Raw genomic sequence first — 14,619 nt, forward strand, 5'->3', positions numbered from 1 at the left:
AATATAAGTTACACAGTCACTTATAGAACATTTTTATATCTGTAGAAATCCTTTTGTTGTTTTTTGGAATTTGTAAAGATGGTTTTATTGTTTTTAGAGTTTGCTGAAATAATGTTGCTATGTTTTATCCTGTTTTTATCCTGTACAAGACTTTGATGGCTTAATGCTATGAAGTGGTGCATAAATCTGTTAAATAAATAAAAATGAAGTATTTACACGTTTAGCATCTCTTATTCCAGACTACAAATTTCCACACATGCAGCGAAGTTTCATGCATTACTAGAAGATGTGCTTCTGCTTTCCCGCTAACCGCTTCAACAACATAAAAAATGGGGTTCAAGGATTTCATTCATAATGGGGCAAGTGAGCCTGGGGAGAGGCTTCCAAATCTTACTACAAACAATGGCAGAAATGACTGGCAGAATCCGAGACCAGGGAGAAGAAATGGTGGAAGAAGACTGGAAGAAATTTAAAGATTATCTACAGAAATACTGTAAAATTAATGAATGTTAAAATGATGTTGGACTGAAAATAAGTGGTTTTGGTATTAAGGCTAATAAGAATATGTAAATATAGATAGTTATTTGGATGAAAATATATAGTTATAATAGGTTAAGATTATAGAGTAAAGATAAATGAAAGAGGGTAAGGATTTGCTGAAAGGACTTTGTAAACGGGAATACAAAAGGGGAGGTGTGAGGAGGTCAAGGAAATAAGCAAATGAACTTAAAGATATTGAAAAATGGATTATTTCTTTTTAAGATATTTTTCTTTCTTTTTTCTCTTTTTCTTTATTTTTTCAACTATCGGTTTTTTAGGTCTCTTTTTTGGTAATTTTTTTGATAGCTGTTGTTCTTTTTTCTTTTTTGTATGTGTAATAGTTGGTTTAATTATTTTTAACTTTTTTTTAAAAAAAACCTTATGTTCTGTATGTTTTGTGTAAAATCTTAATAAATATTTTATAAAAAAACAAACAAACAAATCTTACTACAAACAAGACTGAGGACTGCTCATTTCTCACATTACCACAGAGATTAGGAAAACAGAAGGACGACACTCATTCTTTTGCTTTCTCCATGTCTGTGTAATGCATGGGGAGGAAGTGGGGAGGGGCAACATACTGCTCCTGTAAGAAGAGCACCCTGCTTGCATCCAACATGTGACTTAACCTCTGACAGGCAATGAGACATGAGGCTGACTTGTGCAAGACAAGTCCCTCATTAAAACTGACTTACGTGTAATCACTTGAACCTCAAGAGAACAAGTGCTGCTTCCGATGACATTAGAAGCCACACACTGGTAACGTCCTGATGACACAGTGCTAATATTGCGCAGAATGACTGTACCCTGAACTTGGTCTAGATGGGAAGGAAGGAAAAAACATAAATTAAATTAGAGACGTGGTATGTGGGGGGTGGAGAGAAAGACAGCCATTTCAATGCAGCCTTGAAAAGGCAAATCCAGTAAATCGTAAATTCTATGCAAGACTCTTAAGAGATAAATTAGAAAATAACCTTTAGATGAAAGCATCAGAAACAGACAAGATTAGGGTTTAAGGAGCTTACAGTGGACATTTTCTTCTTAAAGATTATTTTTTTATGTATGTGAAAGCTGAGGATAAGAGAATAAGGCAAGATAACTAGCAAGGGCCATCAACAAGCTAACACTTGTTCTTACAAGGAACTCAAATGCAGTTGTCAACTACTCAGCTTTTTATCATTCCAGAAGGAAAAAAAAAAACATTTTCAGATCCTTAATCAAGAACCATATCTGATTTTGAGGTCCAAACAAAGTGTAAAACAGTGGGCTGATTTGGGTGTAGTGCTAGAGCATAGTTCAGTACAACGATCCTGGGTGAGTCTCAGGCTTGACAATCAGCCCTCCCTTCTGATGTGACCACCACAAGGAGTTTGAAAACTTTTGCTTCTGCTTTAGATTAGCTACAACTTGCCATGTTATCTAAACGAAACAAACAAACAAACAAACCGTGGTTAATTTTAAATATGGTTTCTGGAAACAAACCAACTTCAAATCATAGTTTAAGAAGTTGGCTTGTTTCTGCAAACCATACTTAAAATTAACTGCAGTTCAGGGTTCTGATGAAACAACTGAGCTGTGGCTAATCTGAAATGGAAGTTTATGACCATACTAGAAGAGAAGAGGTGGAGGTTGTGTGGAATCCTGAGGCTCACTGTGACTCATCCTTATAACATTATACCATGCCTTAGTACTTTAGTGTTATGTGTGAGCTGGACCAGTGAAACATTACATAAATCAATTAAAAACATGAAAACAATGTAACAAAATAATATGAAACATATCGGCTAAAAGGGGTTGTGTATGTGTGATTGTGGCCACTTTTACCCCCACCCCATCACTCCTTTTGACATTTTTTCAGGGTGTGTTTGCACAAAAAGGATGGAAGTTTTTACTCACTCTGAGTGATGTAAGGAAACACACTGCCCTCACTTTGAATTGGCTTTGTGATAACATCTTGTGACCCCATGTTCTTCTGATATTATCACCATAGCTACATGAAGCCTGATTGTCTGGGATAACTATTCCCAGAAAGAAATAAAATCTACACCAGGACCTATTGACACAGGCAGTGAACAGCAGAAAACAGGCATGAGCACAGCTAAATATTTGAGGAAATATATCTGGAGGCTCATGAATGCTCACCTTTTGCAACAAAAATATTTACCTATGAGCATTCAGCACAGCCCTAGGATATAACCCTAAGATATAATGAGTTGGCAAACTGTAATGCAGGTGGCATTGGGGCAACACAATATACCAATTAAATGATTGCTTTACTATATGATTTTTTCAATATAAGATAATATTTCAGCACACCACCAAAGTGCACAATCAATACATGGTTGTTTGTGCATCATCCCATGGCTGCTTCACCCACATGCTCACACACTTTGCAAACCCCCCTTTTTTTTAGCATCTGTGAACTAGCCTTCACTCACAGACTGGAGTGGAACCATCAGCAGGAATGCAAGAGGTGAATATTGGGCTGGCTCGTTAATTCAAATCCCTAATAGACATGAAGCATGCATCTCTAAAGTAAGGGTGGTTGAGCTGCAGCACAGTTCTGCAAGCCAACTATTATGGCACAGCATCAGACCTGCACTCAGGCCTGCCTCTTCTGCACTGCACTTCCAGGCTCAACAGGGTAGAGACAAGACTGCACAACAATAACGGGAGTTGTGCAGACTGGTGTACCCTACAGTGGCACTGCCTCATGCTCTGGAGTGGATTTATGGCATGTTGGGCAGAAAGGTTGACCACCCCTGCTCTAAGGTATGTGTGCTTTTTTAATACTGTGATTAGAATTTCCACTAGAGGGCACCCAGTACTCTAAAGGCTCGGTTGCTTTCGTTATTTTGGACAGAGTATTTTCTCCCTATTCCTTATTTTTAGTGAGTTTCTGCACTTATCACAGCAACATTATCACTCCTCTCCCCACTGTGACCTTCTTAGATCTGGTGTTTCCTGCCCTGAAACCCAGGTTGTCCGTCAGCAGTTTGGGATAGACCACATAAAGTTGTGACCTTAGTGCCAGCAGAACAAGCGAAGGGAAAATTAGACCAACTCTCTTGGAAAATGCAGTTGTAGGGTGGAGGGATGCAATGATCACCTTGTGTGGCTGTCGGGGGCAGCTTGGGGGCACTGTCCAGTCTTTCCCAGTAATAGGTTGGCCGAGGGATGCCTTCTTCTGAACTGCACGTCAGCGTGATGTCACTGCCAATGTTCAAAGAGCCCTGAATTCTGCAGACTGGGGCAGATGGAGGAACTGCAGGGAGAAAAGATTGCAGAGCAACAGTTAGGTCAGGAGCTGCGTCAACAGAAAAGTGTGACCAGTAAGGACTCTAGGCCCTGGAGGAGGAGTGGGAGAGAAATTCAATTCAGTTCACAACTGAAGGTGAACTTACAGATTTTGCATTTTCCCAAAAAAAATATCCTTCAAAATTTGCAACTGTATGACTTTTGTAATGTGGTTCCCCAGCCAAGTAATGTGTACAAAAATGAAGAGTGCATATACATGCATATTTTAGGGTAAATCACATACAAAAATCCATTGTATTAGGAAATGTGTGTATTATGCAAAAGTGCATCAAAATGTTTATGGTAGGATGACTTTGCACACAAACGCTAATTTTCATGAGGACTTTATTTGGGGGGGGGAGTTCAAACTGATAGAGAAATGTGGAGAAATGAACTTAAGGATTGGAATAATGGAGTATGGGTAGATTTGATTTGATTTTTTTAAAAAGAGAGAGAACAAAAAGACAGGCTGAGAAAACAAAAGATACAGATGGCTTAAGACTAATAGGGGAAGCAACAGGCGAGGTCACCTGCTAAGGCTTTTGTAGCTAGTGAGCCAGCTCAGTCATAACTGCTGACTTAATTGTGGCCATTTTCGATTAGTGTCCTCTACGGGGGAAGAACAACATCTGCAGCTCCCCACCAGCTTATACAATAAAGATATCATTAAAACTTTTTGCTTTAAGCCAATTCTGGTAGCAGAATGAAGATAGGAGGTTTCATGTTATTCCTTTTGCAAAAAGATAACACAACTGTTGGGAAAAATAAGATACGATAACTTTGGAAACACCAAGTAATTTTTTCAATTAAATATTAGGGACATGATAAAAGTGAACCAGACACATCCATTCCCTCATTTCTCCCACTTGTATTTAACACAGCAAGTACTACAACTGCTGTCAGTACTTAAACTGGAATGAGCATGTTTTGCTCAACTGCATACACTAAGGAATATTGTGGAAATGGTCAGTGAGCCTCTCCTCCTGTGGTGTCAAGTAGTAGTAGTAGTAGTAGTAGTAGTAGTAATATCATAAACACTTCAAAATATTGGGGGGAAAGTTGATAAATAGTAGAACTGATCTGAATGTTTGGTGGATTCCAGGATGCTGTTTTTGAAAGGATTAAGAAGAGAAATCCTTTCTGTAGGTTGGGGCCTAAAGTAATACAGTAATGCAAGGTAGTGGTCTGAAGGCTGCTAGCTTACCTTTAAGGATGTTTAAAAAAAAAAATCTGAAAGAGACATAAAATCTACCACCTCATATTATTTTACATTTATGAAGTATACACCATAAGTCAAATTACTTTCTTCCTCCTCTATCAATGGCACTGAATTCCCCCTTTAATTGGAAACAAAGGTTTAATGAAGGGAGTACCCCACCCTTATAAATTGTCTGTTTATGTGAGGGAAGTAAAAGTTGACTGAGGCAAAAATTAAAATAAAATAAAAATCCCTAAGGCCCCAGGGACATTTTAGCCCCACTCACTTGACTCTTCTTGGTTGGCCAGGAATCATAGAATCATAGAATCATAGAGTTGGAAGAGACCACAAGGGCCATCGAGTCCAACCCCCTGCCAAGCAGGAAACACCATCAGAGCACTCCTGACATATGGTTGTCAAGCCTCTGCTTAAAGACCTCCAAAGAAGGAGACTCCACCACACTCCTTGGCAGCAAATTCCACTGTCGAACAGCTCTTACTGTCAGGAAGTTCTTCCTAATGTTTAGGTGGAATCTTCTTTCTTGTAGTTTGGATCCATTGCTCCGTGTCCGCTTCTCTGGAGCAGCAGAAAACAACCTTTCTCCCTCCTCTATGTGACATCCTTTTATATATTTGAACATGGCTATCATATCACCCCTTAACCTCCTCTTCTCCAGGCTAAACATGCCCAGCTCCCTTAGCCGTTCCTCATAAGGCATCGTTTCCAGGCCTTTGACCAATTTGGTTGCCCTCCTCTGGACACGTTCCAGTTTGTCAGCCCATGGACTGAAAGGCCCTACTCTACTTCATTGGGTTTGCAGCCTGGTAAATTGGCCTCCAAGAGTCCCATGTAGGATGAATCACCAGTAAGCAGACCCAAGGACCCATCTGAGCACACCAGGCTCTTTAAAATCTGAGGCTCAGAGCCCAATTCTCAGTCTGTGCTACTTGTCTGAAATGTGAGGTCTCTGACCAACTTCTTCTCCTCTTTCTCCTCATTGCTGTCTTGAACCACGGCCCCTGTCTAACTTTATTTTTGGCCTGCCTCTTAACTCCACAGACCCTGATCTGCCTTCCCTGGAATTCAACCTCACTTGTTTTGGACAGTGCTCCTGCCTCCACCCTCTGGTTTGGATCTTTGTGCACGTCACTCACAGCAGACCCCTGTTAAGTGATGTCAGGAGCAGAAGCTTAGATCTAGAGAGCCAAGGTTTGCTTTGTCCCCATACTAATTAGGCTTCTTTCCCTAAAGGTCACAATGACACAAAATAGAAACGTCTGCCAGCTGCACCTTCTCCTGTCACCATGTACTACAATGGGAAAAGCCACTTGAGGTGAAATTCCCTTGTTTCGTTTTTAGGCTTACACCCCTGAAGGTCTAATATTCCACCATCTGAAAGTAGTTTTGAACTCACAGAGCCCAACATTTTGTCCCACCTGTGCCATTATGTGGCAGACTAGCTATTTCAAATTTCGAGGAAAACCAGCCTCCTGTCTCAGGCTTTTCATGGTTATCAGTGGTCTGGACTAGAGCAAAGCACATACCCAAGACGTTGAGCCCAATGACTCCAATATTCCGGCCACCTCGGTCTGGTAGATTGTTGACCAAACACTGGTAAGTCCCAGTGTCTGACAGCTGGGTGTTGTTGATGAAGATGGAGGCACTGGTGGTTGGCATCGTCATTGCAAACCCCACTCGCCCATAAAACTGGGGTGCACCATCAAAAATCTGACCCCCCTGGTAAATAATAACCTGAAAAACAAAAATATGACACTTCTCCTTAACAAAGCAATGGTTAAAAGAGGACTTGTTCACTCATTATACAGAGGCTTCAGTGTCCTGTGGTTTTAGTGCAATTAAAATACAACAATTGTGTTCTGAGGGTAAGATAAGCCATATGGAGCTCCTGGGTACTTACTACGCACTGCTTCTGCTTTTGCTACCATGGAGAAGTATTTGCACAATAGATTTAAAAGATATAGGGGAAACTACAATGAAGTGTTCCCCTAAAGGGAAGAGTCAAGCCTAGTCAATTTTATATGTCTTTCTATTTAGAAGGAGGACACAAAAAGGCTTATAAGCAGGGAGGGAGTTTGCATATCTCCCTAGTCTGCATTTTGGAGTTCTGGAATACATGGTCTCATTTCCAGAGTGGAACCGATGCATTAGGAACCCTTCTCTGTTACTATTTTATATTTGCAAATTTTGTACTGAGTATTGAACATGGTCTGTTCTTTCACATTCACCCACCCACACATAAAAACGATGTGCAGAATGCATTAGGGGAAAATAAAGCGGCTTTTATGCATTTGCATCAAGATTCATTTTTGTGTGCTGTTTTACTGTTTTGCATGTGTTATTTTACGTTTTGGTAAATCAGCACAAGAAAAAGCAGCAGTATTTACCAACGTGTATGTGTGTGTGTGTGTGTGTGTGTGTCGGTGTATTTCAATTCAAATGTATACGTATTGATTGCTTTGGTCGCCCTGTATGATGACTCTGTTGAAAGAGACAGAAGGGAAATGTGTCCCCGTTAATTCTTCTTGACCTCTCAGCAGCTTTCAATATCATCAACCATTGTATCCTTCTGAAGCAGCTGCCGAACTAGGGGTGGGTGGCACCGCTTTGGGGTGGTTCCAGTCCTACTTGGATGGTCATTCCTTGAGGGTGTTGCTTGGGGAATGCTTTTCAGGCCTGTGGAACCTTCAATGTGGGGTTCCGCAGGGCTCAATCCTATCCCCCATGTTGTTCAACATCTACAGGAAACCGCTGGGTGGGGTTATCTGGAGGTTTGGAGTACGTTGTCAGCAGTATGTTGATGACACTCAGCTCTATTTCTCCTTTACATCTGCAGCTGAGGCAGTGGAAGTGCTGGACCAGCGTCTTGCCTCAGTAATGGACTGGATGAGAGCCAACAAATTGAAACTCAATCCAGGTAAGACTGAGGCACTGCTAGTGGGTGGGAGAACACCTGCTCTTAATGGGGTTACACTTCCTCTGAAGGAGCAGATTTGTAGCTTGGGGGCACTCCAGGATACTTGAGGCTCAAGTGGCCTCAGTGGCCTGGAGAGCCTTCTCCCAGTTTTGGCTGGTGGCCCAGCTACGTCCCTATCTGGACAGGGATAGCCTAACTACTGTTGTCTATACTCTGGTAACCTCAAGGTTAGATTACTGCAATGTGTTATACATAGGGCTGCCTCTGAAGACAGTTCGGAAACCTCAGCTAGTGCAGAATTCAGCAGCCACGTTGCTCACTGGAGCAAGACGGTTTGAGTATATTACACTGATCCTGGTCCAACTGCACTGGCTACCAATTAGGTTCTGGGCCCAAATCCAAGTGCTAGTTTTGACCTATAAAGCCTTAAACAGCTCAGGACCACAATACTTCAAGGACTGCCTCTTTCCATATGAACCTACCCAGACCTTGAGATCATCTTCTGAGGCCCTTCTTCGTGTGCCTCCTCCTTGAGAGGTCTGGAGGGTGGCAACACGAGAACGGCTCTTCACTGCAGTGGCTCTCCCACTGCGGAATGCTCTCCCCAGGGAAGTTTGTCTGGCACCTTTATTATACACCTTTAGGCACCAAGCAAAAACGTTCCTTTTTAACTGGGTCTTTGGATGATTTGATTGACATCCTATGCCTTTTTAAAATGTGAGGGGGTTTTTTTTGGGGGGGGGCTTATTTTGTTCTAGTTGCTATTTTGATTATGTATTTTGTAGTTTTATATTTTGATTTTATTCTGTAAAGCATCCTGAGACCTCTGGGTATAGGGTGGTATATAAATTCAATAATAATATTAATAATAATAATAATAATAATAATAATAATAATACTTTCTTCATGTATTCCAATGTATTTCAATAACAAGCATAAGCCTGAGTTTGCATTCATTTTAAAAAATGAAACAAAATGAAACAAATTGTCTATAAAATAGGGACCCTTTGTCCCACCTATCAGAAATCTGACAAGTCTGATGTAATCAAAAAAGATGCACAGGCATAGCCTAACTGTTCCCTCTCTCCTCCCCTCCCCCAGAAACCATTCTATGACCTGTATAGGCTATTCCAGCAGAATTCAATGTAAAGAAATGAGAAAAAACTAGATTTTCAATTGAATTTCATTTTATTTCCTACCAGTAGACTGTAGCCTGTTATTGGAAAGTATCAGAGTTAAAGGAAGTAGAAAATTAGCTGGGCGTCCCATCAAAAGCAAATAGGAATAAGGAAAATGAATAAACAAGTTCCAAATCAGTCATGAAATAGAATGAAAAGCAAATAAATGCATAATTAAACAAAAAAAAATGCAGTAACTACATTATTCCACCACCAACCCTCTGCATGCCTTTCTCCAGATTTAGGCCCTTTCACCAATCATTCCTGTACTATATCTGATTATCTGAATGCTACATCAAGTGAGTTATAAGTCACTGCTCATGCTCTTCTTAGCAACACCCAGTAGCCTGTCTGGAACCACAAGGCTCAAATCAGAAGTTACTCATAAGGAAGTTCCTCTGTCTGCTGCACTCCTACACCCTAGGGTATGGGTAGCCAATGCTGTAGTCTCCAGAATTTCCTGGACTCCAACTCCCATTACCTCTGACCATTGGCCTTGCTGGATGTGGCTGAACACAGAGAAGATATCCGAAACACCAACAGTCAATGTGTGGGTCTCAGAAACACATGCTACAGAAACTCCCCAGAGCTTGATCAGACACACTTGTAAGATTCATGCCAGTCCATTCACACATCACAGCCAAAAAAGGTCATTTGCGGCTATAGTCTGGCTGCTTCCCACATTTTCAGAACGTAATTGGGGGAAACCAGCACAACCGACACAGCCCTAGATTGTAAACCGAAGGGCAAGTCTTCTGTTTTTATCTGTGTTTCCACCAAGAGTTTGGTACCTGTTCAGGCTGGTTGGCATTGGAGAGTGGCGTGACCATCCAAATGACGTTAAGGTTATTAAGCGCAGCACTGGTGGTAAAAGTACAGGGCAGGACCGCCGTCTGGCCCCGAGCAACTTCAACACTCCTTGTGTTCATGAACACTTCCAGGGGACTCACTAGACCTGTAAAGAAAGAGGCACCAAGGTGACATGCTGCATTTATCCAGGAGACCATTTTTTAACCTCGGCCTGCAATGACATACATACTTAGTAGGTGCACAAATGCGAGAGTGAGCTTCCCATCTTCCCTGCTGTGACCCTGAACATCCTCACTTCCTCTCCTGTTTTCCCTCCCTTCCCCACAATGAGGCCGCTGCTTTGGCCCACTTTCCAAGACTTTCCACTGTCTGGAGCAATCCAGGACAGTCTGTGGCGCCTCTCTGGCTCTTGGTGCACAGGATGCAGGAGGCATATAAAAGACAAAGATTCGTATTGCTAAGCTAAATAGCACCTGCAGGGCTACAGATGGGGATGGCGCACACAACAACTGCTTCTGACAGGTAAATGTAGGAAAGGTGGCAAGGGAGTATGGAGGAGGAACGTATGCTGAGTTTGCATCTGCTTTTGTTGGGACAGGCTGGTTCTGAGGCACAAATGAATGCAGCACCATAGAAGTGTACAAAGCAAAAGCAAAATGAAAAAAGGAACTGCTCTCAACAAGCTCCTTGTTCTAGCTATGCCTTCCACCACCACCACCATTTGTTATTTCCAGAGTCTTTAACTAGTGCTGAGCACTTTACAAGCTTTATAATAATTCACAACCGTTCTTGCCCACAGGCTTACAATCCACTACATTTATTTACACCCCACAACCTATTTGCATTCAGAAATATATTTATCTTAGGGAAGGGCCTTTTTGGTAGTGGCACCTGCCCTGTGAAACACCTTCCCATCAGATGTCAAACAGATAAACAACTACACAACTTTCCAAAGACCTTTGAAGGCAGTCTTGTATCAGGAAGTTTTTTATGTTTGATGTTTTGCTGTTTTTTCCCCCCAAACAAACAATTTTTATTAAACTTTTGATTTACAAAAGTACATGCCTTGTCTTTTTTCAGGTTGTAGAATCTTTTTTTACATTTGAAGTGAGTAGTTAGTGTTGTATACAGAATGAAATTGGAGAAGAAGAAGAAGGGGGAAGCTGGGGTGGTGGCAATATTTACACTTGGTATATATGTGGGATTTTTATTCTCTTTCTGTTCATTTATTATATTTCCTTGGAAGTGTTTTTATTATGTTGGAAGTCGGTCAGTGTGGCTGGGGCAACCCAGTCAGATGGGTGGGATATTATTATTATTATTATTATTATTATTATTATTATTATTATTCATTGTAGCTCACTGGTAGAACATCTGCTTTGCATACAGGTTCAGTCTCAGGCACCCCAGGTAGAACGGATAATGTATCCAGTCTGAAGCCTTGAACAGCCACGGACAGTCAGTGTAAATATTGCTGAGCTAGATGATCAACTGCTGGACTCCATACAGGGCAACTTCCTATGCTCATATCTTCCGAATCATAACAGCAGAATTCCCACTAAAAGAACCTTAAATACCTGAGGCCCAAACCAGATGAGACATCAATACCATGCAATTAGCAATAGCTTTTTAAAAAGTAAACTGAAGACATGAATGGCCTCATCCATAATGGGACAATGAGGCAGGGGTGTGTGTCAAAGGGTTAAACCTCCCCTGCCCTCCCCTGCCAGGGTCCCAATCCAGATTAGCTCCTGTTCCTGCACCTGTAATTTATTCAAAAGCTAACCACACAATCACTGTGTGATTAACATCTAATCTAGTTTGACCTCAAGTTTACTGATTCTCCAACCAAGGTGTAATCACCAGCTATTTGCATAAATGTGATTAAATGGCAAACTAGGAGTGAGCAAACTTCTTTCCCATTCAGAATGAGTTGAGACGCGTTGGATTATTTATCTGGACTTCTAGGTGAAATCTTAATAGTTTTAGATAGTCAAAACCACCCCCTTGCACTTATAGGTACAGTGGAACCTGGGGTTACAGATGCTTCAGGTTACAAACGCTTCAGGTTACAGACTCCGCTAACCCAGAAATAGTACCTCGGGTTAAGAACTTTGCTTCAGGATGAGAACAGAAATCGCGCAGCAGCGGCACAGTGGCAGCGGGAGGCCCCATTAGCTAAAGTGGTGTTTCGGGTTAAGAACAGTTTCAGGTTAAGAACGGACCTCCAGAACAAATTAAGTTCTTAACCCGAGGTACCACTGTACATATTCCTCAGCCCTAAGTATTAGTGCATACCAATAACATTGTCAGGACACTCCAGTGCCTTGAAGGCTTTGTAATGGCAGCCATCTGAACAGTGTAGATCAGCCTTTCCTCACACATGTATACAACTTAATCTGTGCAGACCTCAGACTCTGCAAAAGCCCTTAATCCATCTGTGCATGTTTGAAAGAATTATTGGAACCATACTCTCCATGCCAGGCCCCAAGTAATCCTAAATAATCATTTATGTTCAAGAGTGTTCAGGTCCTCTGTGAGTACTGACATAGATCAGGCCCTCCCAGTTGGCCCTGTGGGTCATGCTTTGGGGACAGATAGCTTTACACTGGATAGGCCACAGCCTTTGCCAAACCTTCTAAATTCTGATACCCAGAGGCCTCTGCAGTGGTTCATCCTACAAGGCTACTAAGAACTGTGGGATACTGTAGAGCTGGTCAGCCAAACTGCAGATTCTAATACAAGCCAATCCCACCCTTGACCCCAAATACCTAAAACTGCCGCCTGTAGCTTCATACTTCACTGTTTTCTTACACAGCTTTCTTTTCTGCTTCTGTAAAAAAGGGGTATAAATGGCAAAATAGACACACAAGTTTATCCTGTGTGTATATACCTTATTGATTTATTTCCTCACTTACAGTTATAAATGAACCTTTCATCCTATCGATCCTAGGGCAAGCAACAATAAAATGCATATCTGAACCAAGTAGGCCAGTGCCACATGAAAACATTTTAAAATACTTATCAACACTTACACATCAACTCTAAAAATACATATACACACACAACATTGATGTGAAGTTGTCCTTAAAAGGCCAGCAATATCCATGTTACATGGATGTAGCCGGAACTCATGTACAGTATTTATGTAACAAACACATGTTGTAACTCCAGCAAAAGATCCTAAACCTTTCAGCAGTGCGTACATGTAAATACATGAATGCTGGCTGCACACATGAATCCAGGTACACATTTGTAACATCCAGTTAACCCACACAAGCAGTAGACTAGGCCACAGCTCATGGAAACATCTCTGGCATAACTATGACCCACAGAAGTGAATGAGGATCCCATTCAGTGCAATGGGGTTGTGAGAAGTGCCCGGCAGTCAGTATCTTGGTAAGTGAAACTGCCCACATACAGCAGCCACCTTCCTAACCAAACCGCTTAATTAGCCGGTGCATCTCCACTTCCAAAGTTCAGTCTTGGAAACATACCAGCATGCTGCATACACGCTCAGAAGAACTCTACTCACTTACATTAGCACCAAGGGAGCAATCTTGCTACGAGTAAGGGGACTAAGCTGCTAACAGCCTGACCAGAGTGGAATCCTTTTTCGTTTGTTTTGTTTTTTGAGGCTCTCTGCAACGCTTTACATTCCAGCCCTGAAGCATCAGGCAGCAAAGTTAATAATAAATGTTGCAATTCCGTTTCTCCTTTGTGTAGGAGAAATGTCTGGCAGATCATTGCTTTGGCTGGGAAACATTTTTTAAAGCCAGCAGAAGCCTTCTATTCCCAGAGCCTTCTTTAAAGACAAACACACTCACACATAGCCCATAAGAATACAATGTGGTAAGTGAACTATTCTTCAATGTCCTCCTCTCAGGGTTTTTTTTCCCTCCCCCAAAAGATGTCCTGCTTTTACACGAAATGGTTTTGGCAACCGGACCAGGATACACAGTGGCACAAAAATTATTGGGACTTAGGTCTCATCCTTACACCAAAGGCTCAGGCCAAAAAAGAAAATAAAAAAGGATTAATAAAAATAACAAAGAAATATGGCCACGACTGCATGAGTGTAGTCTCTGTCTTAAGAGTCCACCACCAAAGGTATTCAGTTCCAGGCATCAATGACATTGACAGAGAAAGGACAGCCAAAGAACAAGAAGGATGTTGCCTGTGCCACAAATCCCTTCTGGCCTATGAATGAGTCAGTCTGCTACTAGGATGCCATCCGCTCAAGAAGGAGCAAAGGGGGCCCTTTCCAAGCACCAAGGCCAGAGAAAGGGCAATGACTGTCTTTGAGTTTTTGAAGCTGAGACACCATCTCCCTGGATTGAGTGGAGAGGAATCACTGTATTTGTTATCAGTGTACCGTCTTCTATCCCAAGGTGCCAGGGCTCAGTAGGATCTCCACCAGGACAATACTAGACAGTGCAGAAGTCCAGGGCAGCTGCATCCTATCTGTCAAGTTCAGATAAATCTAAAACACAAAAAATAAATAAATTCAGAGTTCCTCTGTTATGAAGTGAAATTTGTAGTTGTTATAACTGTTATAACTGTTATAACTGTGGTATAACAGTTATAACGATGTATTTGACTAGTGTAGCTGAGTCCAGAGTTGTAGGGTTCCTTAATCATCTATTTATTTAGCCAGTTAA

The 14,619-nt window shown here is 41.6% G+C and overlaps 1 protein-coding gene across 1 annotated transcript in view; it reads right to left on the minus strand.

Annotated features, from left to right (window-relative positions):
- IGSF11 (immunoglobulin superfamily member 11) overlaps window positions 1–14,619 on the minus strand; it is a 187,756-nt gene that overhangs the window by 5,326 nt on the left and 167,811 nt on the right. Inside the window, exons 2-5 of the mRNA XM_081197981.1 lie at window positions 9,940–10,103; window positions 6,580–6,787; window positions 3,650–3,805; window positions 1,236–1,358 (exon numbers count right to left, since the gene is read on the minus strand). Coding sequence (XP_081054107.1) covers window positions 1,236–1,358; window positions 3,650–3,805; window positions 6,580–6,787; window positions 9,940–10,103 — 651 coding nt within the window. The remainder of the gene's footprint in view (window positions 1–1,235; window positions 1,359–3,649; window positions 3,806–6,579; window positions 6,788–9,939; window positions 10,104–14,619) is intronic.

Source organism: Podarcis bocagei, assembly GCF_964188305.1.
Source record: "Podarcis bocagei genome assembly, chromosome: 6".
In the NCBI taxonomy this organism is placed as follows: Eukaryota; Metazoa; Chordata; class Lepidosauria; order Squamata; family Lacertidae; genus Podarcis; species Podarcis bocagei.